Genomic DNA, 27802 nt, shown 5'->3' with positions numbered 1-27802 from the left:
CCCCCTTTTCTGTTTTCCTCCATATGGGGGGGAAATAAAGAGAACTTAGCTAACCACCGACGCGCCACAGTTGACGGTAATTGCTCAACAAGTAGCACAAATGTCCCCGACCACGTGCGTGGCCCTTCTCATGATCAACTCGGCCGTGGGCATCCCCATCCGTCCCCTGTCCGGAATGATCGCAGACCGCTTCCCTCGCATCCTCGGGCCCGTGAACATGTTTGCCATCACTACGCTCCTCGTCGGCGCGTCGCTCCTGGCATGGATAGCCGCGAGCACGTCCGTGGACATGTACATCTTCGCCGTTGGCTTCGGAGTTGTCAACGGAGCCTCCCAGAGCGTATGGCCCGGGGCGCTCATCAGCATCACCCCGGACCCCAAGAGGCTTGGCGTCCGCTACGGCATGCTCTGCGTCTTTGCCGCCCTGGCCACCCTCGTCGGCCCGCCCATCGCCGCGGCCATCGTCGACGCTGCCGCCCGCGGGGGTGGCAACGGCTTCATGCCTGCGCAGGCGTGGGCTGGTGCCCTTGCTCTTGTTTCTGGTGTCATTGCGTTTGGGGCGAGGCCCAACCCCCTTCCCAAGTCCGAGGTTGACGAGAAGGTCTAATGGGGTGAATCGCATATACAATGTAAATTCTCGTTTGATTGTAACAGCCATTGGGTCTGAAGGCCTTTAGGCGGGCTCAACAGTAACCGCCTACAAGGGAAAAGAATAATGATTGCCAAATGGCAGTAAAATAGACTACGCAGGTAGAATGGACTGGATAGATGTGGCCATGGGCCTGCCATGAGGCTATCAATAATATACATGAACAGCGCATAACTTACAACAACAAAAAGAACAAGTGATCATGAACTCATCCAAGCCCCTATTCAAGCACAAATCTTGGTCCCAAACAAACCAAAAACACGAACCCATTTTCGGCCTGGGCCAGCATCAGCTTCTTTCGGATCGTCGGTCTTTTCTTTGACGCCGTATTGCTTTATGCAACAGGAGAAGGGGTCGTTGCACAAATTCTTCATCAAGTCCGCGGCAGGGGTACCATTTCCTTCGGAGCTGAGCGGCGGCATCGTGAGGTGCTTTCTGCGTCTTGCAGCATCGTGGCAACTCTCCAACCGCTCTCGCTTGAGTTCTTCCAGGTTCCCCCAGAGGATAGACAATTTGTCCCGCAGAGCCGCCAGGTTATCTGGATTTTGTCGAAGACTTGGAGTGAGGTTAGCAATCGAGTTGGCCCTGGGCTCCTTTGTCGTGCTTTTCGAAAGAAAGAAAAAAAGAAAAAAAAAGAAGAAAAACTCTGACGCGGGCGATTACTTACTCTACTGCGTCATCTAAAGTCAAACACTGCGCCCCCAGATTGTCGACCATCACCCAGACGCGTTCTTCAGGCCGTTTACCCCGGTTCTTGAAGGCCATGGCATCCTCCACCTGCAACCAGAAGCACCATTCCCAATTGGACGCGTCTTCGTCATCGTCCAAGCCGGACAGGCTGCTTTCATCACTGATTTCACCACTATATCTGGACTTGGGACGGCAAATGGCAAAATCCTCGAGCCGCTCGGGGCGGAAGTCTACCACGCGCACGTTTGTACGGTAGTTGACATTGGTAAAGGGGATTTGAAACCGCAGCTCCTGGCCATTGATGCTCGTCTCATAGTACACAGGTTCCACGAGTCTCGATATCGAGCTTGCTTCCTGGCTCAAGTTTTCGCACCTGACTGTGCGGAGTTTTGAGTAGCTTGATCAGTTGTCTGAAGGACTTGAGCTGGCTGCCTGCGAACTTTTCGACTCACCTAAGCTGTTCAGCCCTAGTCCCTCCTCATCCTTGCGCTTCTGCGCGAGTTCCGCAGCTCTGTGCTTCTCCGCCCGCAGCCTCTTTCGTCGCTGATTAGTGTTTTCGGCGGGTGTATCTTCCTGCCGCTGTTCCTTTCCCCGAGCAGAATCGGGTCCTTGCCGTGGTTGAGCCTGTTGAGGAACTCGAGTGTTGTGATCGTGCGGGTTTTTGCGCTTGTTTGGTTTTTCGTATTCTTCCTTGCGACGTAGAGCTTCTCTGAGACGGTCGTCTCTGACCTCGTTGACATCAAGTATCTCGACTTTGATCCTTTCTTGGTATTTCTGGTCTCCGCGTAGAAAGCCCTCCAAGTTGCTTCTATTTTTGCCGTACTTGATATGCACGTTTTGTAACCGGACCCAGGTGCCAGCACCAAGCTTGTTGTCTTTGATATATGAAGCATGTGGATCCCAGCAGGTAAGCTGCATTGACATTTGGCCATAGGGGCCGGGCCATGCCGAAGGAGGCTCGATTTTGTTGGTCTGGAACTTTGCAGTATAACCGTATGGGTCATCGTCTCTCTCGGCACCACCACGACCTTTGCCATCCGTGGTCTGATCGAAGAAGCGACTATTTGTGGTATAGTCCGTGACATAACATGTAAGAGTCCCGACCATGTCGTAAGGATCCTTTACCAGCTGCACTATCAAGTCATAGAAGTTGCCTTCGGAGATATTATCGAGGGTGCTGAACTTGTCCTTGATATTCATAGATAGGTTCGCTTCCGCTTGAAAGGTGTCTTGATCCGGAATGCAGTCCTTGTCGAGATCGTGATACATATACGATACATACGCATGTTCCTTCTCAGAAGGTGGACGACCGCGAGGCTTGGGGTTTGACTTGAGCGCCACGGCTGCTGACCGACTGTCCGAAGGCTTGGGGAGCAAGATACCCGAGTAGACGTACAAGCAACTGGTGTTATGCGAGATGATACTGATGTTCCCTCCAAAATCTTGAACCTGCATGGATGCATCAGTCTCAAGCTCGAATGGCCAAGTGCTTAAACGAACGGGCGGTATGCAATGGATTTGATTTTACCTTTACACTGAAGGCCAAGAGAACATCACCTGCATTGAATTCCGGCATTTGGGCTATCGGACGGAAAATGATGATGGCGATAGACCTTTGATCATCCTGGGTCGAACGATCAAACACAGTCACGGTCATTTTGTGATCTTACAGATGATGTTAGCGATGCTTCGCAGACATCACACGATACACACACGCAATGGCATAGCACCATGTGATACTTTGCAGCAGCGCTTACCTTTACCTCTAGTGGGTATTGGTGGCCGGCAGTCTTTGACAACGCCGCAAATTGCAATCAGTTTTCCTACCGGAACCTCACCATCCAGAATATCCTCAATGGTCTCGCATCCCTTTGGTGGCGGTGGGGCCTCAGCCGACTTTTGAGGTTTCCTGGACATTGACATGGTTGTGATCTGGGTACAATGCAAGGCCGGCTGGTTGGGAAATTCGGATCAACGTAGCGCCCGCTAAAGAATGGGTGAATATGGAGGAGAGAGCTGAAGTAGATTTCATCATCAGTTGGGATCTTCAATTTAGTGTAGAAGGTGAAATAAAGAAAGCAATTCTCCGATATGCACACGAAAAGGTCGCGTCAGAAGCTAGTTAAGCAAGCGGGGAACTTGAGACGCGCTTACTGAGGTCAGTGATCGCGCGGTCACCTGATGTCAGAGTCGACGTGTACCATCCAGGTTCTTTCTATTCCCTATTATGTAAGTGGTCCCACTATCACAAGCATTTCGTTCCTTTACGTCGTACTTGGTTCGAACCACTGATGCCGGCAAGCAAAATTCTAGGTACGACTCAAGCGACCCTACCTTACCCTTGAACGTCTGCCTGCGTTACGTGTAACATCGATACTCAGAGTTTCTTTGTCTGCCAAACAAGTCCCCAAGGTTGCTAGGATACAATGGAAGTAAACCGTAATTTCCCTCAGGGGTCTACTTCATTCTCTTGTCGACCTGCAGCCAGATAAATGATCAATTGCGCTTACAAAATAGCCTTAGTAGCAAGATTGCACCTACTGTGGACGCAATTTGCAAGTGTGAAAATACCAAGACGAGTCTAGTCTGATGGATCAGATTGTCGAATAGCATCACACCGCGACAATTTTCTGTACTCGGTCTGGAGCCACATCTCAGTCGGCCATGCCCGTTATAAGAGAGCCATTCTAGCCCAAATATCATCAAATCATCATCTGAAGTAACAGCATCATAAAACGCCCCTTCCAAGACCAATGTGTCCTTGTAAGTGAAAGCAAAGTCGTCAATGTCTTGCCTTGCGAACATTATTGGTGCCCAAAATGTCTCCATTTGGCCACCCCCTTGGTTGGAATGGGTCCAATAGAAGAGATTGGTGCGGGGCAGTTTGATGCCTCAGGCCACCACACTTGACTGTTTGGGTGAAGGAACAATGTTTGACTTGTCTCTGCCGGAGCAACCTTTCTCGAAATCTTCAATCTCTTCGTTTACTTTCCACCCACCCCTACCAAACATAAAAAAAAAGAACTTTTTTTTATTCAACGCTTCTTTCTCTTTTCACGAGAAAAAAAAGTCACTTGTGCTTCCTCACTGGTTCTACAATCAACACAGGAACCTACCGTTCTAGTTTTCGCAGTATCTTATTTAGTCAACCTCTCACAGATTTTACCCCGCCGTTGCAGGGTCCTGCGAGCGCCCTGTCTATTTGCGCCCCTCCCTCAGTAGCATCAACTAGTCTCTCAAAACAAACTTCCATACTACAGGACCGCAACCATGGCCGAGCGCTACATCCCAGAGCACAGGCGCACTCAATTCAAGGCGAAGAACACGTTCAAGCCCGAGGAGCTACGCCGCCGTCGAGAGGAGCAACAAGTCGAGATCAGGAAGGCGAAGCGCGAGGAAAACCTTGCCAAGCGCAGAGGAATTGGCACAGGCGCCGACCGTCCTGGTGCTTCGCTCGGTGCTGCTCCTGACAGCGACGATGATACCGCTCCGACCGAGTCTCAGGTATGCACGACACTCTTTCTTTCAAGACCAATATGGCATATCGAATTTTTTTTTTTTTTCCATCTTCCAGCTTCTGCCTGCTTCACCGCTTTGTGTCTTAAGAATCCATCGGAACGGTTTTATTGCCACTCAATACTACGGTGCTGTTATGCAGTGACGGTTTCTGAGTTGAGCTTTTGGTTCCTATGAGGTTTTGACTTGGGGGGTTTGGCACAAGCGAGCATATTTATACGATTGCAAACGCTGCTCACATTCTTAATACGCATCTTTGACTAACATCGTCTCCTTTAGGTCAACGAGGATCTCCCTCAGATGGTACAAGGTGTCTTTTCCGAATCAATTGATGCTCAGATTCAGGCAACAACCAAGTTCAGAAAACTCTTGTCCAAGGAGCGAAACCCTCCGATAGAAGAAGTGATCAAGACTGGTGTCGTCAGCCGTTTCGTCGAGTTCCTCCGTTCGCCACACACGCTTGTGCAGTTCGAGGCTGCTTGGGCCTTGACCAACATTGCCAGCGGCTCAGCAACACAGACACAAGTTGTTATCGAAGCCGGTGCAGTCCCTATTTTTGTCGAGCTTCTCGGCAGCCCTGAGCCTGACGTCCGCGAACAGGCCGTCTGGGCTCTGGGCAACATTGCCGGCGACAGCCCGCAATGCCGTGATTACGTTCTTAGCTGTGGCGCACTGAAGCCCCTGCTGAATTTGCTTGGCGACAGCCGCAAGCTCAGCATGCTTCGCAATGCCACCTGGACTTTGAGCAACTTCTGCCGTGGAAAGACTCCTCAGCCTGATTGGACAACGGTATGTTCCCTCTTTAGTCTTAGTCATGACCATATTCGTGTGGCCGACCGCCGACTGACACGAATACAGATTGCACCGGCCCTTCCTGTCCTCGCCAAGCTTGTCTACTCCTTGGATGACGAGGTTTTGATCGATGCATGCTGGGCTATTTCTTACCTCTCTGATGGCTCCAACGATAAGATTCAGGCTGTTATTGAGGCCGGGATCCCCCGAAGGCTTGTCGAGCTCCTCATGCACGCGTCCACCTCGGTCCAGACCCCGGCCCTGCGCTCCGTCGGTAACATTGTCACTGGCGATGATGTGCAGACGCAAGTTATCATTAACTGCGGTGCTCTGCCTTGCTTGCTCTCCTTGCTTGGATCGAACAAGGATGGCATCCGCAAGGAGGCCTGCTGGACCATTTCCAACATCACCGCTGGTAACTCAGCCCAGATACAGTCGGTAATCGACGCCAACATCATTCCCCCGCTCATCCACCTCCTGTCCAACGGCGATTTGAAGACCAGGAAGGAGGCTTGCTGGGCCATCAGCAACGCTACATCTGGTGGCCTGCAGAAGCCTGACCAGATCAGGCTTCTTGTCACTCAGGGCTGCATCAAGCCTTTGTGCGATCTTTTGTCTTGCCCCGACAACAAGATAATCCAGGTCGCTCTTGACGGTCTTGAAAACATTCTCAAGGTTGGCGACCTTGACAAGCAGGCCGCCGGCGAGGGTCAGGACTCTATCAACCGTTACGCCTTGTTTATTGAGGAGTGCGGAGGCATGGAGAAGATCCACGAGTGCCAGACGAATGCGAACGAGGAGATTTACATGAAGGCTTTCAACATCATTGAGAAGTACTTCTCTGATGATGACGAGAACGCAGACGATGCGGCACCGGCTCAAGGTCCCAACGGAACCTTTGGCTTTGGCAACCCAAGCGGCGGTCAGCAGCAAAACCAGTTCAGCTTTGCCAACGGTGGCGAGTCGATGGACATGTAAGCTGCCGACGGCGTGTTCGACTGAAGGGACCGCTGATAATCTCGGCCCGAATTTCGACACCTGGGCAGCGCATGAAAGCACGGGGCAAGAAAACTGCCCACTGTGTATTTCGGCCGCTTGGCTGCTACCCCCTTTAAAGAAAAAAAACCCCCCCTCCTGCGATGAGAATGCAGCAACGCCACTCTCGTTATCCAATACACCAATTCCCCTACAACATAGCTTAACACGGCACACGTCGTCTGTTGGCCTTGGAATCCCCCACACCCATACTACTACACCTCCCCCCCTGGCGTTTTATTAGGATTTTTTTAATGTTGACGTGGAGCATGCTCGACGTTTTTGGCATGAGCCTTTAGGGTCCTATGGTAGCTTGAAAGCTCCAGCCCATTTACCTAGTATGCGAAAAAGACGCTACACGTGATATTAATGCAGGACAGAAAGAAGGGTCTGAATGGTTGCTTTAAAGCTCCAACCCTTGAGAAGAGAGGTTCAAATGTCGGGCCCAGTAAAGCCACCTCGGTAGGATGATCTGCGTGGTAGGCGGACCTCTATCGCTTTTGTGATCTGACGACGAAACGACGCACGAGGGGAGGATCGGTTCACGATTGTGATCAGCGACGATGAGATCGTGCAGTGAGTCGGAAGAGCGGGCGGTGGGCGAGTCTCGGCTGGCGGAAGCGGTCGGACGAGGAGAACTGGAAAGGCGGCGTAAGGCCCAGAGTATGGGCACGCCAATCAGGTCATTGCTAGTGCATGACTGACAAGCCTTGGCTCGGCAGTGGATGAAAGAGCACGCGATTGGTTTGGCGTAATCCTCGGCAGAAAAAGTCACAGCCAAGTGGTTTGTGGCAAGATTGAACTACTATAGCACGGCGTATCTAGTTTTCAATCTCTATTGGGGACCGCGACACTAATCAAGATGATTTTGTACAAGTTCTTGTGCCAGTTGATGTCGAGACTGTGTGATATCCTGATTGCCATGGTGTTTCTCTCAAGTGCTGAAGAGAGAGTGTATTTTGTCACATCAAATTCGACCAAACCAAGCAGGCAACCTATCAAACTTTTTATCTATTCCGTGCTATGATGGTAGTACCTCTTTTTACGCATCCATGCCATCCAATTCAATCAACTTGACCACCGCCCTGATGATTTCATTATCCGCAAGGTTCAGAGAAGGATCGTCGACTTTGAGGGCTATTACATCATCGACCATGCCACGGAGGCGCGAGACGAGCACGCCGATGCGCGCCCATCCGCGGAGCCGTAGCCAACCGTCCACCACCAACCCGCGGCCCAGTGTATCAAGCTCGATAGCACCGGCGAAGAGCAGGAGGGTATATGCATTGAAGGCTGACAAGATCATGGCAAAGAAAGAAAGGAAGAAAAAAAGGCCCGGTTTCGTTAGTGGCGGGTTCATTGCAGAAATGTGTACGTACGCCGGGCTAGAGGAAAGCTTGGTGTCAAGGGAGGAGGATGCACGAGGTTATGGGACTTACGGGTCAGGTCTCTGATAAAGACCTTGGAGGTCGAGATGATGGAAAAGTAGGACAGGAACGCGGCGTTGCCCGAGAACCCCTGGCTGTCAAACAAAGTGCTGCTAGGGTGCACAAACACCCTGCCGTTCTCCTGGTTGTAATAACGGATCGTCTTGGCCTCGGGGTCGATCTCGACGGCGCCTGACATGGAAGCCGCAAACTTCTTGTCGGGATATTGAATGCGGGCGATCTGAGGCGCAAACGCGGAGGCGGTGAGGGCACGGAGGAGATACTTGCTGGAGGCGGCTCCCTCTGGGGCAGACGGAGGAGAACCACGGTTGGAGTAGCCGGCGTCTCCGGGGCGGACCAAGCCAAGCTCCACGAGCGCCGTAAAGTACTGTGTGCGGGCCGAAGCAACGTCGGAAAGGGTGAGATAGGAGAGGAAGTTCTCGTCGCAAAAGCTGCGGACCTGGCGTTGCTGTACTGACGGGTCGCGCATCATGGCGTCCCAGGCCTGGAAGGCGCGCAGGTCAGTGAGCAGGTCGCCGTCGCCGGCAGCGAACTTTGCACGTGCCTCTCTGGCCTGGTCACGCTTCTCCGGCGGCGACACAAAGACGCCGCGGCCGCTGCTCAAGAGGGCGGCGACGGAAACGCAGTCTTCTAGGCAGCCGAATACGGCACCGTAGACCATCAGCTTCCCGCAGCGCAAATCGGCCGGGATGGCGGCAAGCTGCCGGCCGAGAGCGGTCAGCTCTTCGCCATCGAGACAGCCCATGCGGCGCAGCATGGTGATGGCACCCTCCACGGCGGCAGCCTCGGGCGGCGTTGGCGCGCGGGCCAGGAAGCCCCTGACGTCGGCAATACCCATGGCGCGGACTGAAAGGCATAGCTGTTCAAGCGGCACACGGCGCATCTCGGGCTCCGGGCGCTCTGCCATCTGGGACTCGAGCTTGCGCGTGTACAGCTTGTAGCACTCGCCGGCTTGAACACGACCTGCACGGCCGCGACGCTGCTTGCACGCGGCTAGGGATGCAAAAGTCTCCTCGAGCCGACGCATGTTGTTGGCGGCATCGTAGCTCGTCTCCTTGACCTTGCCCGTGTCCACGACGACGATGATGTCATCAATGGTGATGGAAGTCTCGGCCACGTTGGTCGCCACGACAACCTTGCGCTTACCGGAGGGCGGCGGGGCAAAGACCTTGCGCTGCTCTTTTGTCTCGAGGGAGGCATGCAGCGGGAGGACGTGCAGACAGTTTAGGGACCGTAGCATGCTGCATGCCCTGTTTATTTCGGCTACCCCTGGAAGGAAAATGAGAATACCCCCCGATTTTTGGGCAAGAGACAACTCGTTGTCAATGGCCTCGGTCGTCTCGACGAGCAGCTGGTAGTTGATGCGAGTGCCGAGGTTTTGGATTGCCTTGGCAACTGGATCGGCATCTGCTCGAATGTTTGCCGTACCGAACTGCGTCATGCGGATCACGTCGTCCAGGTAGTAGTCAGTTACTGGGAACGTCCTACCAGCGATCTCGACCTGGCCGACGCGAATGCCGTCCTGGATGAAGTAGCTGGCAAAGGTGGCCGAGTCGAGTGTTGCACTCATGAGCACCAGTTTGAGATCACGACGCTGCTTGAGCACATCACGAATGATGCTCAGCAGGAAGTCCGTATCCAGACTGCGTTCGTGGACCTCGTCTATGACTACGTGACTGACGTCGGCGAGAGATGCCACAATATCCTCGACGCGTCCCCCTGAGACCTGCAAGCGGCGGAGGAGAACACCGGTGGTCACAAAAGTTATGCGCGTCTTTGGTCCCGTCCGGCTCTCTCCGCGTATTATGTAACCGACCTCCTGACCAACTTGGGAGCAGCGTTCGTCGCTGACACGATCTGCTAGGCCAAGTGCCGAGATACGTCGAGGTTGGGTGACGAGTATATTGGCAGCATGGCCCAGACCTTTGCTGTAGAGATCGTCGAGTATGAACTGGACCGACTGGGTAGATTTACCGGAACCGGTCTCACCTGCGATGATAGTGACCTGATGCTCCGCGACAGTGCGCACGATCTCGTCTCGTAGTAGCCATGCGGGAAGCTTTTGACGTTGACCCAACATCTTGCGATACTCTGGGGTTTCTTGTCGCTTGATCCATTCGTTCTTGCTCGCGCTGTCTGGAGTCCAGACTATGTTCTTTGGTCGCCGCTGCTGTTTCCGTCGAGCTCTCGTCTGCGTAGATAAAGTGGTCTTCTCCTCCGAGGCCGCCGAAGAGACAGCTGCGATATCGCGGAGGAGGCCGGGACGTTCGATGATGGAGTTGATAGACTCTTGTACCCACGAAACCATGAAGTATATCTTCATCTCCTCGCCTCGGAGCGACTCTTGCATGTAGGCAAGACCCTGTTTGATGGTGCTGAGCTTGATGTAGGCGGGGAGGTTTGCCACAATGGATAATATCAGCTGATTGGGGTAATTCGGAGACTTGCGAAACTGGACGTGTGTTTCTATGTTCTTGTTTGATCCGTTTTCAACGTCCAGGATTCTGATTTGACAGACGTCCGGGCTGGGTCTGGTGAAGAGTTCCCCAAAGACAGACTCGAGGCTTTCCATCTCCTCAGTCCAGATCTCGTCCGGTTCTCTCCAGCTTTCCAAGGCATCATCTTCTGCTTGCTTGCTACCATTGGCAGCATCGCCATCGACAGCGCCACTCGTCAGTAGAATTTCCTGAAGAACCTCAGCGGCCCTGCCTTCATCACCATTATTGTCGTCAAAGACCTTCTTGCACAGCTCGGCAGAGTACCCAGACTGTGACAGCCTCTTTATAGCCCCTTCCCTTCTCAGATCCGTAGCGCCTACGGTGACACCGGCGGTGTAGCTCTCGGGCAATGCCCACCGCGGCAAGTCGTCTTCTGGGACGTGGATGAGCAGCCACTCGAGCGTCTCCTCGCGGTCCTTGCACTCCTCTACAGCCTCCTGCACATGGCTCTCGCGGAAACCAAGCTCTCGTAGGTTCTTGACCACGGCAGACTTCTGCGCCGGATCCATGACAACACCGTGGGGATTCCATATGCACTTTCTGCGCAGAAGGCCTTCGATGTGCGTACGGGTCTTGTTGCCCATCTCAATCTTGGGTGCTGTCGTCCATCCTTTCATGGGGTTGAAGCCGCCGCCACCGCCACCAGCCCCTGAGCCGGAGCCGGTCGCATTACTACGGAGCACAAGCCCGGCAGCACCTGGAAGGCTTGCGGCCTTCTCCTTGACTGCCTGTTGTTGCAGACGCAGTTTTTCCTTGGCCGCTTTGGCCTCCTCCCTCTCGCGCAGGGCGGCGAAGGGATCTGCCTCGTACATCCAACCCTTGCCCTCCTTGACGTCCTCCTTCTTGAGCGCTTGGAATTCATCCCGCCAGAGCGAGCGGTAGTCCGGGGGTAGGGTCATGTGCAGGTTCTTCATGCTGCAGACACGGAAGAGCGCATACGTGGCGGCAAAGTGCTTGGCCTCGAGCGCCGTCTCCTTGTATGCAAGGTGGACATGGCTGGGAGGAAGCTTGAAGGGCTCAAGACGAGTAATCTCGCCAGTCTTTGGGTTTTTGGCGCTGAGGCGGACAAAGACAGAGAAACCCTCTTTGGTTTTGCGCTGACGAGGTGTGTCAATAAACAAAGTGATGCCATCGTCAACAAACGAATGTGGCCTTTCAGGGAGGGTTCTCTTACAGTATCATACTCTGGCCTCTCCCATTTTTGCCGTTGACAATGCTCCGATAGCAGGTTAACTGGCAGTTTCCCCGTCCACGATGCACCACCGATGATCTGTTTGACGGTAGGCTTCGGGGGACCGCCTTCCTCGTTGTTTGTGCTCGAGGACGCTGCTCCTGCCCCTCCCCCACCACCTCCGCCTCGGCGTTTGCCGCCTCCCTCCTTGGTGGAGTTGGTAAAGACTATAAAGTCATCTTCGGCTGGTGCTTTCTTTGGTTTTGCCGCCGCTGGCGCTTTTGCAGACGGCGCTTTAGAGGTGGATGCAGATGCTTTACTTGGGGCGGCAGAGCTGTTGCTCTTTTCCTTTCCCTTTTTTACCATAATAACCTAGATAGGTTGCAGGGATTAATGAAGAAAATAAATATTAGATTGGGAGAAACAGTCATTCAATTTTCTTGTTCCGACTTTACGCGTCCTTGGAATTGAAGCAAAGCCCGTTGGTTAGTTTGTGGTTGTTTTCATGCTCGCCCCTCCATGACAGCAACGACTCGACGGTGTAAAAGTGGCCAATTAATTTATTGACTTGCGACAAGAAGATCCATTCACTTTCCCACGCGTATTTTGGTAAGGATGTTTGATGTTAGACGTGCAAAAAGAGATTTATTTCTAACTTTTTTTTTTTTTTTTCATTTCCATTTATTCTTTCTGTCTTTTTTCTCTTTTTTTTCTCCCCCTCTACAGAGGATAAAATCCCGATATCCAAAGAAGAGAAAAAAACGAGCTGGAACGAAAAGTAAACCCCTTCCAGCGCTTCCGATAGACAGCGGCATTCTAGGTAACTAATTACCTCAGCTGCCATTTGCCTGTACTTTACCACCATTAACTCTAGGCTGGAACATGTGAGAATTTGAGGCTTTGCCCACTGTGTGTGTGTGTGTGCTATTATTTGCAACAGAAGGGCACGTGCGTCTCCGTAGTCAGAAGTCCAGACGGAAATTGAACTGGACGGTAATTGGCTCCACGATCCAAACCAGTCCCCCATCTTCGCAGGTACAGGTACGGTACGATACAGTACGAAGTACAGTCGCCATACAATCGACGTTGCTGGAGATGATCCGCATCTGGCTCACGGCTCAACAGTTGCAGGGGCATCCCCTGACCTTGAATTCCAGCCCCGGCGTTGGTGTGTGCTTTCCAACTCTGGCCGGATCCGTTAGATTACGGCACGATCCAGTAGAAAGGAATTCAGGCAAGGGCCCTACAGCAACGCCATCGCGAATGAGCATTAAGGGAAGGGAGCACTCTGCAGGGGGATAGAAGAAAATAAATTAAGAAACACAAATAGAAAAAAAAAAAAAAAAAAGGACAGAACTAAGATTGGAAAGGCTATTGCGCACACACCCCACGCGAAGCTTCGAGGCGCGTCTTTCTCGATAACCCAAACATCTTACCGCTTACGTTCGCCCAGGACCGCGCGCAACAGACAAGAGTCCACGGTACTTGGTACCAGCCTAAGCTACAATCCAACAAAGTGACACCAAAGAAAAAAAAAATCAAATCAATCAGCCAAACACTGAACCTACCTACACTACACCTACCTACCTTCCCCTACTAGATCCCCGACTCCATTTTTTGCGCCTTGTTTCCCGCAAAAAGAAGAAAGGCTCCAGCAGCACCCACATTGAATTTTTTTTTTTTTGTTGTTTTTTTCTTTGTCAGTATTTTCCAAGGTCGAGCAGCAGTTTTACTGCTATTTCTGTCAAATTCCGACCCACCAAAAAATCAATGGGGACTGGAGCTCCAGGATCTCGACCTGGATCTCGTTCAATTGTGTCAAAACGCCATTTAAAACTTGAGGATTCCACTCGCCGGCGGGGTTTTCCCGATGCCTACCCACGGCCTTACGCTGCCCACGCCTCTCAAGTCGCCGGCCACTGCAACCCCGACCTACGAGCGTGATCCCATAGAGGCTCTTAGGGAGAGTCTCCAATCCGATGACGATGCGACCTCTCCGAACCACGACGCCGATGGCGAAGCCGACGATGACAACCTTAGCGGTGCCACAAGAGGCGCGTCTGACGCGGTAGTTAACCATCATCACAATAACAATAATAACTCCACCTCCACCTCCACCTCCACAAACAATAATACCGTCGCACCCGATGCCACGAGCGATTCGTCATCTGCAGCAGCGGTCATAGCAGCTGCATCGGCGGCGGCGCATGCGCAGCTTCAGCAGTCGCAGCAGCAAGCACAGCAGCACCAGCAAGCACCACATCACAACGGCAACAACGCTGTTGCACATAATTCAGCGCCGAAATCACGTTTCAGGTATGAGGCCGAAAGAGTGTTGCTGTCGGGTCCAGACGACCTGGACCTGTGGCTGGCGCAAACTGAGGCTATCGCGACGGCCACCAACTGCTTCTCCGAGCTCACGCAACAATTCAACGTGGCCACGTTCCCACCAGATGGAACCGTCATGGCCCTTATCTGCAGCGCGAGGTTCACGACGGCGTGGCGCATCCTCGAAGATACCATCTCGGGTCCCGTGTGGGCCATGATGCGCGTGTTTCAATTGCAGGCGCATTACAAGTCACACATGCTGCCTAACCAGATCTACGAGTTTGCGCGCTGGGTCGCCTCCCGGATGCCGGCTGTGGGCTCCAACGAGCAGCCACAGGAGGAGCGCATGGCCATGGTTACCGAGTACAACATTGCCGATCCAGCTTACTATCCCAACCAGAGATGCTATGAGGATGGCGTTCAGTTCCTGCAACAGAAATTGCACGAGCTCATGAGGCTAGGGGATTGGCGCGTCGCCGCTGCCATGTATGATGAGATCCCAGATTGGTGTCCAAAGCCTCCTCCGGGAATGGCGGATGAAGACAACCAACATCAACAACAGCCGGAACACCAACAAGATCAACAGGCGGTTGATCACCAACAGTCCAACGGGAAGACTGATTACTCGTCGCCATACCCACCGTTGCCTTCGGGGCAGCAGGACGGTCACGACTCGCCACAAACGGTCACTGGCGGTTATCCTGCTCCGCCTATCGAGGCAGCCAGTACGGCGGCTATCAAGGGGGAACCGACTGCGGTCGTTAGAGACGATCAGCCTCCGCCGAACAAGCGGAGACGAGGACGACCTAGCAAATACGCCTGAGCGCCAAGGGGACTCTTATCATTCTTTGCCCTGCATTCCACCCTTGTATTCATCATTTTTTCTTGGCTTATCGCTACCGTCCTGTTGTCTATTTACAACATCATGGATGCGGCGTAGGTCCTTTTCTTCTCTTTTTTTTATTTTCTCTCTATTTTTCCATCCTATCATGTTTACCAAACTCGCTATAATCGTTTTTTTTTCCTCTTTGTTTTCTTCAATGAGAGTTTCGCCATACTTAGTGTTTATACCTTGGAATGTTTTGTGTTATTGGCGTTCACTTTGTGCTGGGAATTGCGCTTTCAAATGGGGGCACAAAAATAAAAGGAGCGGACGGGTAAATTTTGCTAGGGTTAATCCAATGGCGGTTTTGAGTTTGTCAGAGTGGCCTGGACACGGCTGTTTAGCTCAAACACGTTGCCTTCATTCATTGTCTATTGTGTCTGAACCTGCCGGCATGTCCTTCTGTTAATGCGTCTGCGCTTGTCTCTTTGGGGTTTATGAGCATTGGAGCACCAGGGGTGCGCAAGGTACGGTACTTTGGACGTGGAATGAAATGCTTGTTGAGCTTCGAAAACTGGACTAGCGTCGTAATGGAACAGTATTAATGTAGAGTTATCTCTTAGTTCACTGACTCCGATCAAAGGCTCGCAAGGGATCTGGTTTACTTTTTTCGGGCTGTTTGGCTCATACGTACACTGATTAAAGTCCATCATATCCTGGGGTTTGGGAAGATCTGGGGTAAGATCGAGCTACATGGCCATGGGTGCCTTGATAGCTCTCATTCGGGGGGGAGAAAGGTTCTGCAAGCTATGGATACTTTTTTTTTTTTTTTTTTCTTTCCGACTCTGGCATGTGATTGATGAACTAAACATGATGCATTCATAGCAAACAGAAAGCTAATAAAGACCTAGTCTATGACAAAATGAGGTGGGGGGCCCAACAGGAAGCTTACGCGATTCGTGCTCTCTTTGTTATTGTGCTTGATTACGTTTGGTACCAATCCGTAAGTAATTTGAACACGGAGTAAGAAAAGAATGCTACCACCCTAGACTACTGTAGATGGAGCTGCAAGGAGTGAATTGGTGACTTGCCACTTCAGGCAACAGCCGCCAACAAGCCCTTTCATTCAAGGCTCTCATTCCACTGCAGCAAACATGCTGGTAGTAACGTCATCCACCCGACATGCCTGTGTGCATTGTTCCTAGGAATCGATGGAACCGGCCGAATCATAAACAAAGGAACCAAAAAAAAAGAGACAAGGCCTCCGATTTGACACACCAATAATCAATTCTATCAGACACTGTCGATGCTCCAATAAAATCAACGTCCTCTGCATTAAAAATCCACTCCTAGTTGTCCTATTCTCATCTCATTTTTGGCGGCTGGCCTCATCAAAAACAAACCAAATTGATCTTGTGCGCAGACAAAACCCAGAAAGTGTCAGAGAACCATGGATGAGCCGTGGAATCGACCCGATATCAAGAGGAAGCGCGAGCAGCGCTTGAATAAGATTATGGGTAAGTTGGTCTGAAAGGCCCAGGCGCCGACAAAGTAAACGGAAGGTCTTGCGTTGAAATACCTTCAACCCGCACAAAACTCTGACACACACACGCCTACGCTCACCCGGAGCAGCCCAGAGCCGCTCCCAGCCGCCCAAGCGGCAAAAGCAGATAATACCAGGCGCGACGACGGACGAAAAGGGCATGACAATGGAGCGGCTGCGGCAAAAGTACCCAGGGAGGAACGCGTTGGGCATGTACATCGAGGAGCCGGAGGCGTTCCCGCCTTTCTGGAACGTCATCTACTACAACGACGACTTTGTCGCCATCAGGGATCTTTACCCAAAGTCGTCGGTGCACCTGCTGCTCCTGCCCCGGTCCGAGGCGTTCAGCAAGATGCACCCGCTCAAGGCGCTCAGCTCGGACGCCGGGTTCCTGGCAAAGGTGCGCGAGGAGGCCGTCACCCTCAAGCGCATCGTGGCCAGCGAGCTGCGGCGCATGTACGGCGAGGAGAGCGCCTCGGAAGTCGAGCGCACAAAGGCGCTGCTTGACCCCGATAGCGTCGATGAGCTGCCCAAGGGGAGGGATTGGGAGGAGGGCATCAAGGTCGGCGTGCACGCCACCCCGAGCATGAACCACTTGCATATCCACTTCATGTCTCCTGACAATGTGGGACGCAGCATGAAGACGGCGCACCACTACTTGTCGTTCAACACCGGGTTCCTGGTCAGGCTGGAAGAGTTCCCCCTGGCGGAGACGGACCCGCGGTGGAAGGGCGGCCAAGAATTCTTCAGTTCGCAGCTGACATGTTGGAGGTGTCAAGAGCCCTTTCAGTCGGCCAAGGCCTTCAGTAAACTCAAATCACACCTCGTGCAGGAGTTTGAGGAATGGAAAAAGGAGTGAAGAGGAAAGAAGACTAAAAAAAAAAAAATCACACAGGGTGTTTTCCATGTTTGTCATGCTCTCGTCGGCAAAAGAATGTGGTGCTCATCATATATCATCTCTTTGTCTGTAGCTAGACACGTAGACACGTAATGTCTGGTATTGGTCTGCGGCCAAATTTTATGCTAGCCATTATAACGTGTGCCTTTCTCGGATAAACTAGAATCAAGAATCCCAAGCCATTGCGCCTGCCAGCTCCCTAGTAATCTTCCCATTGCCGAATGCCGCATCAAAGAGAAAGTAACGAAAATTAGAAAGAAAAAAAAAACAACTGCAAGAACAAGAAGCATCCTAAACTGCGTACAAAGGATTGACAAGGCACAAACATGTTGGGGCCAGGAGTCGCCCAAAGACTGATGTTAAAAGAAAAGACAAACGTGAACGCCTCTTGCGGCCACGAACGAGCATGTTTCAAAACAAAACGTTCCCTCATACTCACTCATATCTATTGCCTTTCTGTTTTGGCATCAGTAATTGTCATCGAGGAGTGAATCGATGGCCTCCTTCAAGGCTTCTGCACATGCGAGCAAAGGTTACAAGTGGCATGATTAGCTCCGTTCTGAACGCGTCGAGCGAATATCCAAGTCTCAGCATCTCCTCAAAAAAAGCCAAAAAAAAATCAAAAAAGAAGTATCGACAGACCAATAGGACGGGGTGGGGAGGAAGGATAAAGGGGAAACCCTGAGAAGGGCCGTTCGGGATGCCCTCTGTCCATGATCACCGAAATAAATAAAAATTGGCCTCAAGACGGAAGCAACTTACCCTCATCAATGTCATCCTCGTTCTCGCCATTAGCGTCGGCGTCGGCATCCTCATCATCTTCCTCGTCCTCTCCCTCACCATTGTCGGCCTTCTTGACCTCTGAGAGGCCGCCGTTCTTGCGCGGCCTGCCTCGGCCGTCCTTCTTGGCTGCGGCGCGCTTGGCGGCGATCTTGAGCGCGGTGGGGGACTCGCCGGGCGCATACAACCGAGGGCGGCCCCTGGGGCGGCCAGACGGTTCCTTCTTGGGTCCGGGGGGCTTTGGGGGTGCGTTGGCGTCCTTGGGTGGCCTGCCGCGACGTCCGGTGCCGCCAGACTTGGTGACTTTTGCGTCAGCCTCGCCGGGGGCGCGGGCGGAAGGGCCTCTGCGCGACTTGGGAGTCCTGTCGACGGCGGCGCCGGCCGAATCAGCCTCGACGCCAGCGTCGCTCTTGCGGGGACGGCCACGGCCGCGCGGTGCTGATGGAGAAGGCATTTGGTGAATTTGTCTACGCAAGACGTTCTGTGGCAGTTGGTGATATTTCTCCGTTCACTTTTTTGTTATCCTGGGGTGGTCGGGGGGGCCGATTTAAGCTCAAGATAGAAACGCGCGCTTGTTAAGGAACGCGTCCAAGACGGCAGAGCTGCGTGTGCAGTTTAAATTTAAATTTAAATATAAAATCGCAGGATTTTAATTTCGCACGTCTGAAAATTTTGCGATCAAGGCGACGAGCAATTGATCAGGTCGGATGCGAGTTTGACCTGCAAAAAGTGAGGTTTGAATTTTGAAGAAAATTTTTAACAGAATAACCCGCTGCCGTCGTTGTTCGCGTTTTTGGCAGTAAAAACAACCTCGACGCGGCGTTTGCAGGGGACAGAGACTGAATGGCTGATCTGCTTTAAAAAGTGGGGACATTGTCTCTTTTTTTTTTTTTTTTTTTTTTTTCGGGCAGGTACAAGGTACCTAACTCGGAGCTGGCTGGTACTGGAGGATGAAGGATTATGAGCTTTCGTGTTGCACCATTCAACTGCTTTAATTGATTCAATAGGAGATGGGCGCCGTTGGTTCATATTTAAAGCTGATCCATGACTCTAGTCGCATGTTATTGTTTAATAGACTTCGCGTCTAGAGTTGTGTTCCTACAAGTGTCAAGGTAGCATTCGTACTTGACCTTACCTATCTAGTATAATTTTGACATGTACAGTAAGTACTCTCGGACGAAAAGCAAAGCGCGACGTTCCCCACGTCGTCGAGCTCCAGGGTATGTCGATCCCCACCACTCCGAGTAGTCAGGGGAGGGATCTGGCCATCCATCCACCTTTACAGTACTGTACAAAGCTCAAGAAGGTGGAGTAAGGTAAGTACTGGGAGAGGGACCTTGCAAGCTTGTTGTAGTTTATTTGATCAATGAATTATGATGAACACAGACGACACTTGAAAGCAATCCAATTTTTTTTTTCTTTTTCTCTCGATTGATGCTCGATCAAGTGCCTTGAAGGCCCGACGGAGCACGCCCGACGGTAGCGTGAGGCATGAGACTCTGAACCACTTCCGAATGAGAACAACACTGCCGTCGACACCATGGCCACAGCAATCCCCTCAATAGCATGCCTCGGCGTCATAGGCAGAAATGTAGTGATCCCCTCTTCGCAGACGAGGTCTCTCCTCAGCCTCTTACCATTCAAAGGCACCGCTGACAGACAAACCATGGAGCACAGAACAACCCGCTTCACATTTCCATATTCCCCTCCCACGACCCGACGACAAACACCCTGACGCCGGCCCGCACGCCGCTGCAATTCAGCCTCTTGCTCTCGTCGACGCTCGACGTCTTTGACCTGCGCGCCCGCCACCACACGGCCGGCGGAACGGGCCTGAGCGGCGACTTTGGTCTGCTGCACGCCGTGGACGAGCGCCTGGCCGCGTACGGCTTCGAAACCAACACGGGCGTGCGCTTCATCGTGGTCGTGGACATGCGCGGTCGCCGCATAGATGGCAGCGTTGTCGCCGGTCTCGGGGCAGGTGGCGCCGGCACCACGACTGGAGATGCGAAATCGGGCGCCGCGGCCAAGGCTGCTGCTGCCGCCGTTGGGCTGAGGGACGGCGAGATGAAGCCTGTGAGTTTCCTGTTTCTTGCTACATATCCCTTGTGGCTTTTTTTTTCATCTGCGGCTTTGCCACTGCTTGCTGAAGGACGTATATACTGATACATGGTCTGCTGTGTCTCCCTTACAGGTCTTTCGTGCCATGCAAACTGCCTATATTCGGCTACTCCAGAACCCCTTCTACGAACCTGACGAGCATTCTCCCCCTGGCGGGCAGGGCGGGAAAAAGATAACAAGTCGCCGGTTTGCGGCCGATATGAGACGAATTGGGGAAGCATGGACCCCTGGAGTTACCAGTCTTTGAGATTTATCCGCCATTATCAACATTTCAAAGGGCGTTTAGAGGAATCAGCATTAGATGCTATGGCGTTTGGGAGTCTCGGCTTATAATGTGGATGGTTTTGCATTGACTGACAGGACCTTCTTTTTTGTCTTGCTTACTCTTATTCTGTTGGCTACGGTTTGTATCATGTCACTTTACTGACTAGCTAGCTACTTGACCATTTGCATACAAACCCAATTTGCACTTGACGGTTCGTTCCAAGATTGCCGCACATCATATTATCATGAAGCGTGTGGCGCCCTGTCACAACTCTCCTTTGAGACTAAACACCTCAAAACGAGTACCCAATCTTGCTCCCCATACGTCTGGATCAACATTCGCTACCGCGCTCCAGCCTCTGATAAGAGATCTCCAATAGCAAGCCTCGGCAGCCGGGCTAAAGTACCCGCCCCCTACAAACAACTCGCGCTGTCTGCTGGCGATGCCTTCTGCAGCACGCGGATGCGCCTCGAGCCACGCCACCGTCTCTGGGAGGTCCGACCAGTCCTGCGCCACAAAGACAATGTTGGCCTCGTCCGCCGCGTACGACACGGGCCAGGACCTGGACGCCCGCGCCCCAGACGCGCCCGCCGGCTGCGGCCTCCCGAGCAGCGACGCAGAGAAGACGGGCCTCAGGAGGTGCGACGTGTGCTGCATCCACAGCAGGGGCGGAGACAGCACCACGCTGCGGCACATCTGGAGAAAATGAAACCGGCCGCTGTAGGCAACCCCTTCGGTGTGCAGCACGTACCGGTATCGGCAGAAATCCTGGATGGCGAGCGCGGTCGAGTCGTTGAGCGGGAGCACGTCGGCCCACGACTCGCCCGCCGCGGCGGCCCGAGCCGCGACCTGGACGAGATTCCTGCGCAGGCCGGGCTGCAGCGCGCTCTCGAATCGCACCGTCCCGCGCCAAACGGCACTGGCCGTCTTTTTCGTCCAGTCACAGCCGCCGCCGCCGCCACCAGCATCCTCTTCTTGATAACCCGCCTCGTCAAACGTCCCCCCTGGCACGTGGGGGATCGGCCAGGCCCAGAAGGAAAAGTGCGGCATCAGGAACGTGCGGCGGTTCTGGTTCATGTCGTCGCCGCGCAGCCGGGGGTCTGCGGGTCGGCTGTAGCCCATGCTGGGGCCGCTGCTCAGAGGCGAGTCTTGGAAGTTGAGGGAGAATACCGTCTCTGGAATCGGTTCGGGAGACGTGACGATGGCGCGGTGGAGTTGGTGTAGGGAGCCGGTTCTGGACTGTTGGTTTTCTCACAAAAAAAAGAAAGGGTCTTGCTCAGTTCTTGTTGCACACTAATCGCCCAAGAAAGAAAAGATTGCCATCTATCCTAATGTACGGGTAGTTTCGGCTTCACGCACGTTGAGCATTTCTGCAGACAGATCCAGTCTCCTTTGCGCGTTGATGATGTACAGCTGTTTTTTTTCTCCTCGTCAGCGTCATGGAATAGCCCAAGAAAACAATGGCAATTTCAGACGCTCGCACTGCGGCAATCGCACCTTTCCATCCTTGATCCTCCCCTGGAGCGGCCCGGCATCGCCTGTGTCGCTGACCTCAAAGGGACCCTGTGCCACGATATCGTCGATGGACTGCGCCAGCCCAGGGAAGCGAGTCCTGCATTCCCGCTCTGTCATGTTCAGCTGCTGCACCCCGAGAGGTTCGGGCTGGTGCTGCCATGTATTTGAACCTGGGAGGCCTTGAATGGGTAGCTGGTATCGGTGCAATGCATGGTATCCGAAGACGGCGGCCACCACCAAGGCAATTTTGCGTTTTGAGGGTCGGGCGGGTATGAAGCCTGGCATTCCAATATCGGTATCAAGTTCATGTCTCGACAGAATCAAAACGTCGGCCAAGCAATGTGTAAAAATAAATCGTTCATGTTTGCTGATGGCACCTCTCGATTATGATTCAGGAGTCTGCAATAAACCAAGTGTAACAGTGTCGACGGTGTGTCTCCCTCCGTCCTCTTGTTCTGTAATATACTGGATGCAATATGCAAGGTAGGATTCTGGGTAGCTCAACTTTACGATTCGTCGAAACCTTTGATCGCCATTGGTGCATGTCACCCTCCCTGGAGATGAAGTCCAAGTACCGGCCACCGGGAAATATAGACGTGCATGGTTTCCTTGGGCTGATATCGGAGTAACAAACAGACATAACCAAGCGCGTGCCACCCAGATCTGTGCCTTTCCGGAGTGAAAGGAAGCGTCTCTGTTATAGGCCACCCTCTGAACGCAACGAAACAATCTGTAGCAAAAAAGCCATATACGTATCAACACTCCGATCCTATCCCCTTGAACACCCCCCCAGATGGGCTAAGCACACCTTTGGTACACAGCCCGTGATTCCTTTGCAATGTACGTTTTACTAGCAAACCCAAACTTGAAAAAAAAGAGTTATCGATGCCAAAATATTGACAACTTGCCGGCTGTTGCAAGCCCTTTAGACTTTTAAACGTAAGAGCAGGCTCCAGACAATCTCTACCGACTCAGTATTACCAGATCTCATGAACATGGCAGTAGTTTCGTCTGACATGAGCTGTGGCTCTTCGCGACACATGCCGGCCGAGTGACTATTATTTCATCAATTCCATCGGTCAAGACAACAGTCGCTGTTTGCTTCAAACGCGGCTCAGGAATATGGTGCCATTATGCACCGTCCTGATCAGGTCTGTGAATGCCTGCTGAGTTCAGGGGCTGTCGCTGCACCCATCCCTCGGCTGCACCGGCTCCAAGATCCGAATTCGATATCCAAGTTCATGAGTGCAAATGTTTCTCGAATGTCTCGAGCAACGAAAGATGGGTGAACAAGAGAAGCTTCCGTTGTTGTTGCAGCAATTTAATTACCTGGTTCGGAGCCTGCCTTCCTCAACTCTGCGAGCCTGAAGCGCTCGAGACCTGCCGGCTCGTCCAATGCAACTGATGGTCCCATATGTGCATCTGTCTTGAGGCCGATTCGATGATTCAAATGAGTATGCGGACCCATCGGTTTGGTGACAGACCTTCCCTCCCAGTGTCTAGCCTCTAAAGGGAGCGGCCGCCACCACCCAGGCTCCCCACGCGCATGCCACCTGGCGCTGCAGAGCTCCCAGAGCCGGCTGGCTGCCCGACGGTAGGCAAAACGCTCATCCTCTCCAGTGAAGGCGCCGGCGTCTGCGAAGTTCACCGCATGGTTGTTGCCGTGCACCGACATTCCGGGCCTGGGGTTGTGGGAGTCGTCCAGGCCAAAATCCGAGTCTTGGTCCGGGTCGTACTTTGACGTACGTGCTTCGGATTCGTAGGTAGATATGTTGGGTCGGAAGGGTGCCAGCTGGTCTTGGTACACCTCGGCAACGGTCTCGGAGTATGTGGCGTCTCCGTCCTCAACCGGTGCGATGGTGTCTTTGTCGCTACCGGCAGTATTGGAAGATTTGGATAGCCTCATGTCTGGGAAAAAGATGTCGTCAGGTCCCGCCTGAGCCCTTATGACGAGCTTACAACGAGCCTCGTACAGGGCGTCCAGAAATGTGATAAATCTTCGTGCTTCATTTTTCTTAGATGTCGGCAGGACTGGTACATTGTCGATAATAAAAGTATGATAGTTTGAGGCCAAGGTTATATAGTCGGCTGGTCCCAGAGACGAAACGAGATCCTCGAACATCCATAGAGCAACGCCGTCGTGTTGCTTGGGCACCACAACGCGCCGGCCGTACACTGACAACTCTGCTGGTTGCCAGTCTGCCAGAGCCATTTCAGAAGTGAGTAGCACGTCATTCGTACCATCTACTTCAGAGCTCAAGAAATACTTGCGTGGCAAGATACTCTTAGGTTCCTGCTCCGACTTTGTGAACGGCTCTGATGTAGCACTTTCTTCAACATTGCCTGTCGCTCTGGCCTGAGAAAACTCACTAAGTGCCGGTAATCGATGCTGCCTAGCAGAAAATGCAGCACCCAGATCGCTCGCATCGTCCCTCCGCCTCCAGTCCTTGGCTCCCTCGATGTGGAAGAAGTCACACCTGGCTTTGAGAACCTCAAGAAATGCGGCGAAGTCGCTCGACGAACCAAAGAGCTCGCCACTTCTCTTTGGGTTCGTGGCTCCCATGCTCACAAAAAGCCGGTGAACCAGGCCACCGACGGCAGGCGGCGTAAAGGTGACACCAGAAGCACGTTCAAGCTCCTCGGGCACGCGGTTGGACGACGCCACCAGAACCCCTCCAAGCTGGAAGAAGGCAATGAAGAGGTTGCTGAGGAGCTTGCTCGCCGCACGGTCTGGCAGCTGGAACTCGTCGAGGAACAGGATGGGGCTGGACTCGACCATCTCCTTGGCCAGCCAGATGAGCGAGTAGTTGGTTGCATCATCGCCGCTGCCGCCGCTCAGGCCCTGCTGCCGTCGGTACTGCTCCAGCCGCGCAAAGGCGTGCAGCATGAATGTGTTGAAGTGCCACCTCCGCTTCAGCCGCGTGGGCAGCCCGTCGGCCAACAGGTCCAGGAGCATAGACTTGCCGGTGCCCACCTCGCCCGAGAGGAACAGGCCACGCGGCGAGTCCGCCTCGAGGGCGGCTTGGTGGCTTGTCAGGACACGGGTGAGCGCCTTTGCATCGGCGCTCGCCTGAGCCTCTTCATCCGGCCTGAAGAAGCGGGCGAACAACGGGTTCCTCCGGAGCGGGTGGCCTGGGGCTGCCAGGTCGTCGCCGACGGTGGACCGAGAAGCCTCGACGGTCTTTGTCACCTGCCGAAGACGAGAACGGTACTCTGGTGACGGAACATAGTCCTTGAGCCTCTTGTAAAGCTTCTGAAGGTGGAGAGCCAATCGGTGCTGGGCCGGATCGGGAAGATAGACACCTGTTTGGACCAGGGATTGGTACTTGACGAGGGGGTCGGTTATGGTGACCGCCGCAGCGGTTGAACTGAGCCGGCGCCTCATCACTTTCTACTTGATTATAAATGTCTCTCTAAATTCCGGTTGATTATAAGCTAGCATCTGAAGGCATGTGCGAGTGAGTGAGTGAGTGAGTAGTCATCAGTAACAATTAGACCAGAATTGAAAGCCGCAAGCTATGTCGTCTTGAAGGACCTGTGCCATAGTAGCTTGCCACTGTGCGGGATTGCTAGGACGATTCAGTTAGTGGGTCCCCCCGATGCTGATAGAGGGGGTTTTTACCGCCTGTGGGTGGCGATTCAACATGATTCTAAAGGGATCCATTAAACTTTACGAGTAGACATACAGAAAAAGCTAAGGTACTGTACTCGCTCATACTATGTAGATTCGCATTGATCCATGATACCAAGTCGGCTCAAATTTTGGCATTCGGTCTAGCTCATCTTCATGCTGACAAAATACAGTCATGTACGTAATTACCATGGCATCTTATAGCATCTGTTGACTTCCGAGCACTCCGTTGATTGTCATCAACATTGGTCAAGTGACCTGGAACTTTTGACAGTGCGAACACCCAGATAGACGGTATGATGAAGTCGATCTCGACAAGGCAGCCGCTGCAGTCAACACCCACGGCTGCATTTCTGGAAACATGTTCTCTGCTCAACCAAGCAGTTAACTCTCCGTGGAACCCAGCCCGCGGGGCCTCTAGTTATAACCGAATGATACACCTGCGGCAGATCGCAGGCAGATCGCGGGCGCCTGTGAAACAAAATCCAATTGCCGCAGGCTTTTTCTCATATGCAGCTGCGCGGCCGCGCCAGAATGTAAACCACCGTGTTCAACTCATCAGTACACAATGGACGCCGTCGCTAGAACGTCACGTTTCTGGGCTATCCAGTCTGCGCACCCGACAAGGGACGCATTCATTCACGTATCGAGCGGCACTTCTTCCTAAAACGCAGACTCGGACTGCCTTTCGTTATGAAGACCCCGAACCGCGGCGTCGCAAAGCCGTCCCGGTCTTTGACGACCCCCGCGATGACCCGCGGATCAGAGATGCGGAGCCTCTTCTGACGCCGCAGCAGATATTGCAATTTTATCGGTCACCCAGACTGCAAACCGTGGTGGTGTTATGCTTCCTTGCTGCGATCGCCTTTTACTACTCCAACATCGAGACGGTGCCAGTGTCGGGGCGAAAACGTTTCAACTGCCACAGTGACGAGACTGTCCGCGAGCTGAGTGAGCAACAGTTCAAGGTGCTAATGAATGAGTTCCGGCACGCGGGTGTGAGATTCCTGCCGTGGTGGGATGTGCGGTCTCGCATGGTCAAACGGGTTATGGAGCGCCTCAAGCCCGTGAGTGGCATGGATGATATGGAATGGGAGTTTTTTGTGATTGACGACCCAGGTGAGTGCAGTCTGCTGAGTTGCTGGGCCAAAATCGCCCGGCCTTTTCCGACATGTTCTTTTCGCTAACACGGATAACAAATAGGAAATGCAAACGCTTTTGTTCTTCCCTGTGGCAAGGTGTTTGTGTTTAGCGGCATCTTCAGGCACGCTCGCACAGAAGATGCCCTCGCGGCAGTGCTCGGCCACGAGATAGCCCACAACCTTGCCAGTCATGCTGCGGAGCAAATGTCTGCCAGCATCGGGACCAACGTTCTCTTCTGGAGCGTTGCAATATTGACATTTGGACTTTTCACCATACCTGTGATGTACGGTGCCGGGGTCCTCAAGTTTCTCTTCGAGTCGCCCATGAGTCGGATGCAGGAGACCGAAGCCGACCAGATTGGCCTCTTGATGATGGCCGAGGCGTGTTACGACCCACGCCAGGCTATACCTTTCTGGAGAAGCATGCAGCAGTACCAAGGATCACACGAGCCGCCAGAGTGGCTCAGTACACATCCCTCGGTGAGTAACGAATCTAATTTTTATACATGTACAAGAGGTTAGACCAACTGACTTGGGAGCATCAGCATCAATCCCGAATTGAAAACATCCAAAAAATGCTTCCGTTGGCTCTCGAAAAGAGAGAACAGAGCGACTGCAGGGGAACTCAGGGATTTGCTCAGGATTTCAAGCGGGCCATGCGCCGCGGTGAGATTATTGCGTTATACCCGACGAGAATTATCTAATTACTTGCACTGGTTTCTTTAGGTTATATATATCTATTTTATTACCTTTACAGTAGAGAAACATTACTGCTTGGGCTTGTGGTACAGCAACTTGTGAATCAGTCAATCAACTCCAGAGCTCTTTTTTCCTTGTCTGGAAAAAGAGGTGGCGAAACACAAGATAAAAAACAAAGACGTTCTTCATTTGACCTGTTTACTACTCTATACCTTATTTACCTTATCTATCGTTCCGCAAGTAAACAAATGTTTGTTG

At 52.8% G+C, this 27802-nt stretch overlaps 12 protein-coding genes across 12 annotated transcripts in view; 7 read left to right on the top strand and 5 right to left on the bottom strand.

The window, feature by feature from the left end:
* Nucleotides 1-607, top strand: part of PpBr36_01690 (uncharacterized protein) — a gene marked incomplete at both ends in the record, with an annotated part of 1567 nt that extends 960 nt beyond the window's left edge. Inside the window, one exon of the mRNA XM_029888874.1 lies at nucleotides 71-607. Within this exon, the coding sequence (XP_029752073.1) occupies nucleotides 71-607 (537 nt within the window). The remainder of the gene's footprint in view (nucleotides 1-70) is intronic.
* Nucleotides 608-873: 266 nt separating this feature from the next.
* On the bottom strand, nucleotides 874-3262 carry PpBr36_01688 (uncharacterized protein; the record flags this gene model as incomplete). Its single annotated transcript, XM_029888872.1, has 5 exons — nucleotides 874-1204; nucleotides 1317-1716; nucleotides 1792-2788; nucleotides 2868-3004; nucleotides 3097-3262. The coding sequence occupies 5 exons, from the start codon at nucleotides 3260-3262 to the stop codon at nucleotides 874-876; spliced, it is 2031 nt and encodes a 676-aa protein (XP_029751025.1).
* PpBr36_01689 (uncharacterized protein) lies at nucleotides 986-1732 on the top strand (the record flags this gene model as incomplete). Its single annotated transcript, XM_029888873.1, has 2 exons — nucleotides 986-1072; nucleotides 1355-1732. 2 exons carry the CDS (start codon nucleotides 986-988, stop codon nucleotides 1730-1732), a joined length of 465 nt encoding a protein of 154 aa, XP_029751024.1.
* Nucleotides 3263-4609: 1347 nt separating the features above from the next.
* On the top strand, nucleotides 4610-6625 carry PpBr36_01687 (uncharacterized protein; the record flags this gene model as incomplete). Its single annotated transcript, XM_029888871.1, has 3 exons — nucleotides 4610-4843; nucleotides 5135-5644; nucleotides 5714-6625. 3 exons carry the CDS (start codon nucleotides 4610-4612, stop codon nucleotides 6623-6625), a joined length of 1656 nt encoding a protein of 551 aa, XP_029751016.1.
* A 1099-nt stretch (nucleotides 6626-7724) lies between these two features.
* PpBr36_01686 (uncharacterized protein) lies at nucleotides 7725-12171 on the bottom strand (the record flags this gene model as incomplete). The annotated part of the gene is made up of 3 exons (XM_029888870.1): nucleotides 11803-12171; nucleotides 8122-11725; nucleotides 7725-7975 (listed from the first exon to the last, which is right to left on the bottom strand). The coding sequence occupies exons 1-3, from the start codon at nucleotides 12163-12165 to the stop codon at nucleotides 7725-7727; spliced, it is 4218 nt and encodes a 1405-aa protein (XP_029751017.1). The 5' UTR covers nucleotides 12166-12171.
* A 1498-nt stretch (nucleotides 12172-13669) lies between these two features.
* Nucleotides 13670-14950, top strand: PpBr36_01685 (uncharacterized protein; the record flags this gene model as incomplete). The annotated part of the gene is made up of 1 exon (XM_029888869.1): nucleotides 13670-14950. One exon carries the CDS (start codon nucleotides 13670-13672, stop codon nucleotides 14948-14950), a length of 1281 nt encoding a protein of 426 aa, XP_029751018.1.
* Nucleotides 14951-16400: 1450 nt separating this feature from the next.
* PpBr36_01684 (uncharacterized protein) lies at nucleotides 16401-17352 on the top strand (the record flags this gene model as incomplete). The annotated part of the gene is made up of 2 exons (XM_029888868.1): nucleotides 16401-16475; nucleotides 16588-17352. The coding sequence occupies 2 exons, from the start codon at nucleotides 16401-16403 to the stop codon at nucleotides 17350-17352; spliced, it is 840 nt and encodes a 279-aa protein (XP_029751019.1).
* Nucleotides 17353-17858: 506 nt separating this feature from the next.
* On the bottom strand, nucleotides 17859-18625 carry PpBr36_01683 (uncharacterized protein; the record flags this gene model as incomplete). The annotated part of the gene is made up of 2 exons (XM_029888867.1): nucleotides 17859-17905; nucleotides 18154-18625. 2 exons carry the CDS (start codon nucleotides 18623-18625, stop codon nucleotides 17859-17861), a joined length of 519 nt encoding a protein of 172 aa, XP_029751020.1.
* Nucleotides 18626-19711: 1086 nt separating this feature from the next.
* Nucleotides 19712-20539, top strand: PpBr36_01682 (uncharacterized protein; the record flags this gene model as incomplete). The annotated part of the gene is made up of 3 exons (XM_029888866.1): nucleotides 19712-19765; nucleotides 19849-20247; nucleotides 20366-20539. The coding sequence occupies 3 exons, from the start codon at nucleotides 19712-19714 to the stop codon at nucleotides 20537-20539; spliced, it is 627 nt and encodes a 208-aa protein (XP_029751021.1).
* A 282-nt stretch (nucleotides 20540-20821) lies between these two features.
* PpBr36_01681 (uncharacterized protein) lies at nucleotides 20822-22357 on the bottom strand (the record flags this gene model as incomplete). Its single annotated transcript, XM_029888865.1, has 3 exons — nucleotides 20822-21796; nucleotides 21917-21970; nucleotides 22055-22357. The coding sequence occupies 3 exons, from the start codon at nucleotides 22355-22357 to the stop codon at nucleotides 20822-20824; spliced, it is 1332 nt and encodes a 443-aa protein (XP_029751022.1).
* A 1036-nt stretch (nucleotides 22358-23393) lies between these two features.
* On the bottom strand, nucleotides 23394-25457 carry PpBr36_01680 (uncharacterized protein; the record flags this gene model as incomplete). Its single annotated transcript, XM_029888864.1, has 1 exon — nucleotides 23394-25457. One exon carries the CDS (start codon nucleotides 25455-25457, stop codon nucleotides 23394-23396), a length of 2064 nt encoding a protein of 687 aa, XP_029751023.1.
* A 677-nt stretch (nucleotides 25458-26134) lies between these two features.
* PpBr36_01679 (uncharacterized protein) lies at nucleotides 26135-27549 on the top strand (the record flags this gene model as incomplete). Its single annotated transcript, XM_029888863.1, has 3 exons — nucleotides 26135-26822; nucleotides 26907-27325; nucleotides 27391-27549. The coding sequence occupies 3 exons, from the start codon at nucleotides 26135-26137 to the stop codon at nucleotides 27547-27549; spliced, it is 1266 nt and encodes a 421-aa protein (XP_029752003.1).
* Nucleotides 27550-27802: the final 253 nt, after the last annotated feature.

Source organism: Pyricularia pennisetigena, chromosome 2 (genome assembly GCF_004337985.1).
Source record: "Pyricularia pennisetigena strain Br36 chromosome 2, whole genome shotgun sequence".
Taxonomy (NCBI): Eukaryota; Fungi; Ascomycota; class Sordariomycetes; order Magnaporthales; family Pyriculariaceae; genus Pyricularia; species Pyricularia pennisetigena.
The sequence above is the reverse complement of the archived record's forward strand: the minus strand, read 5'-3'. Positions and strand labels throughout refer to the sequence as shown.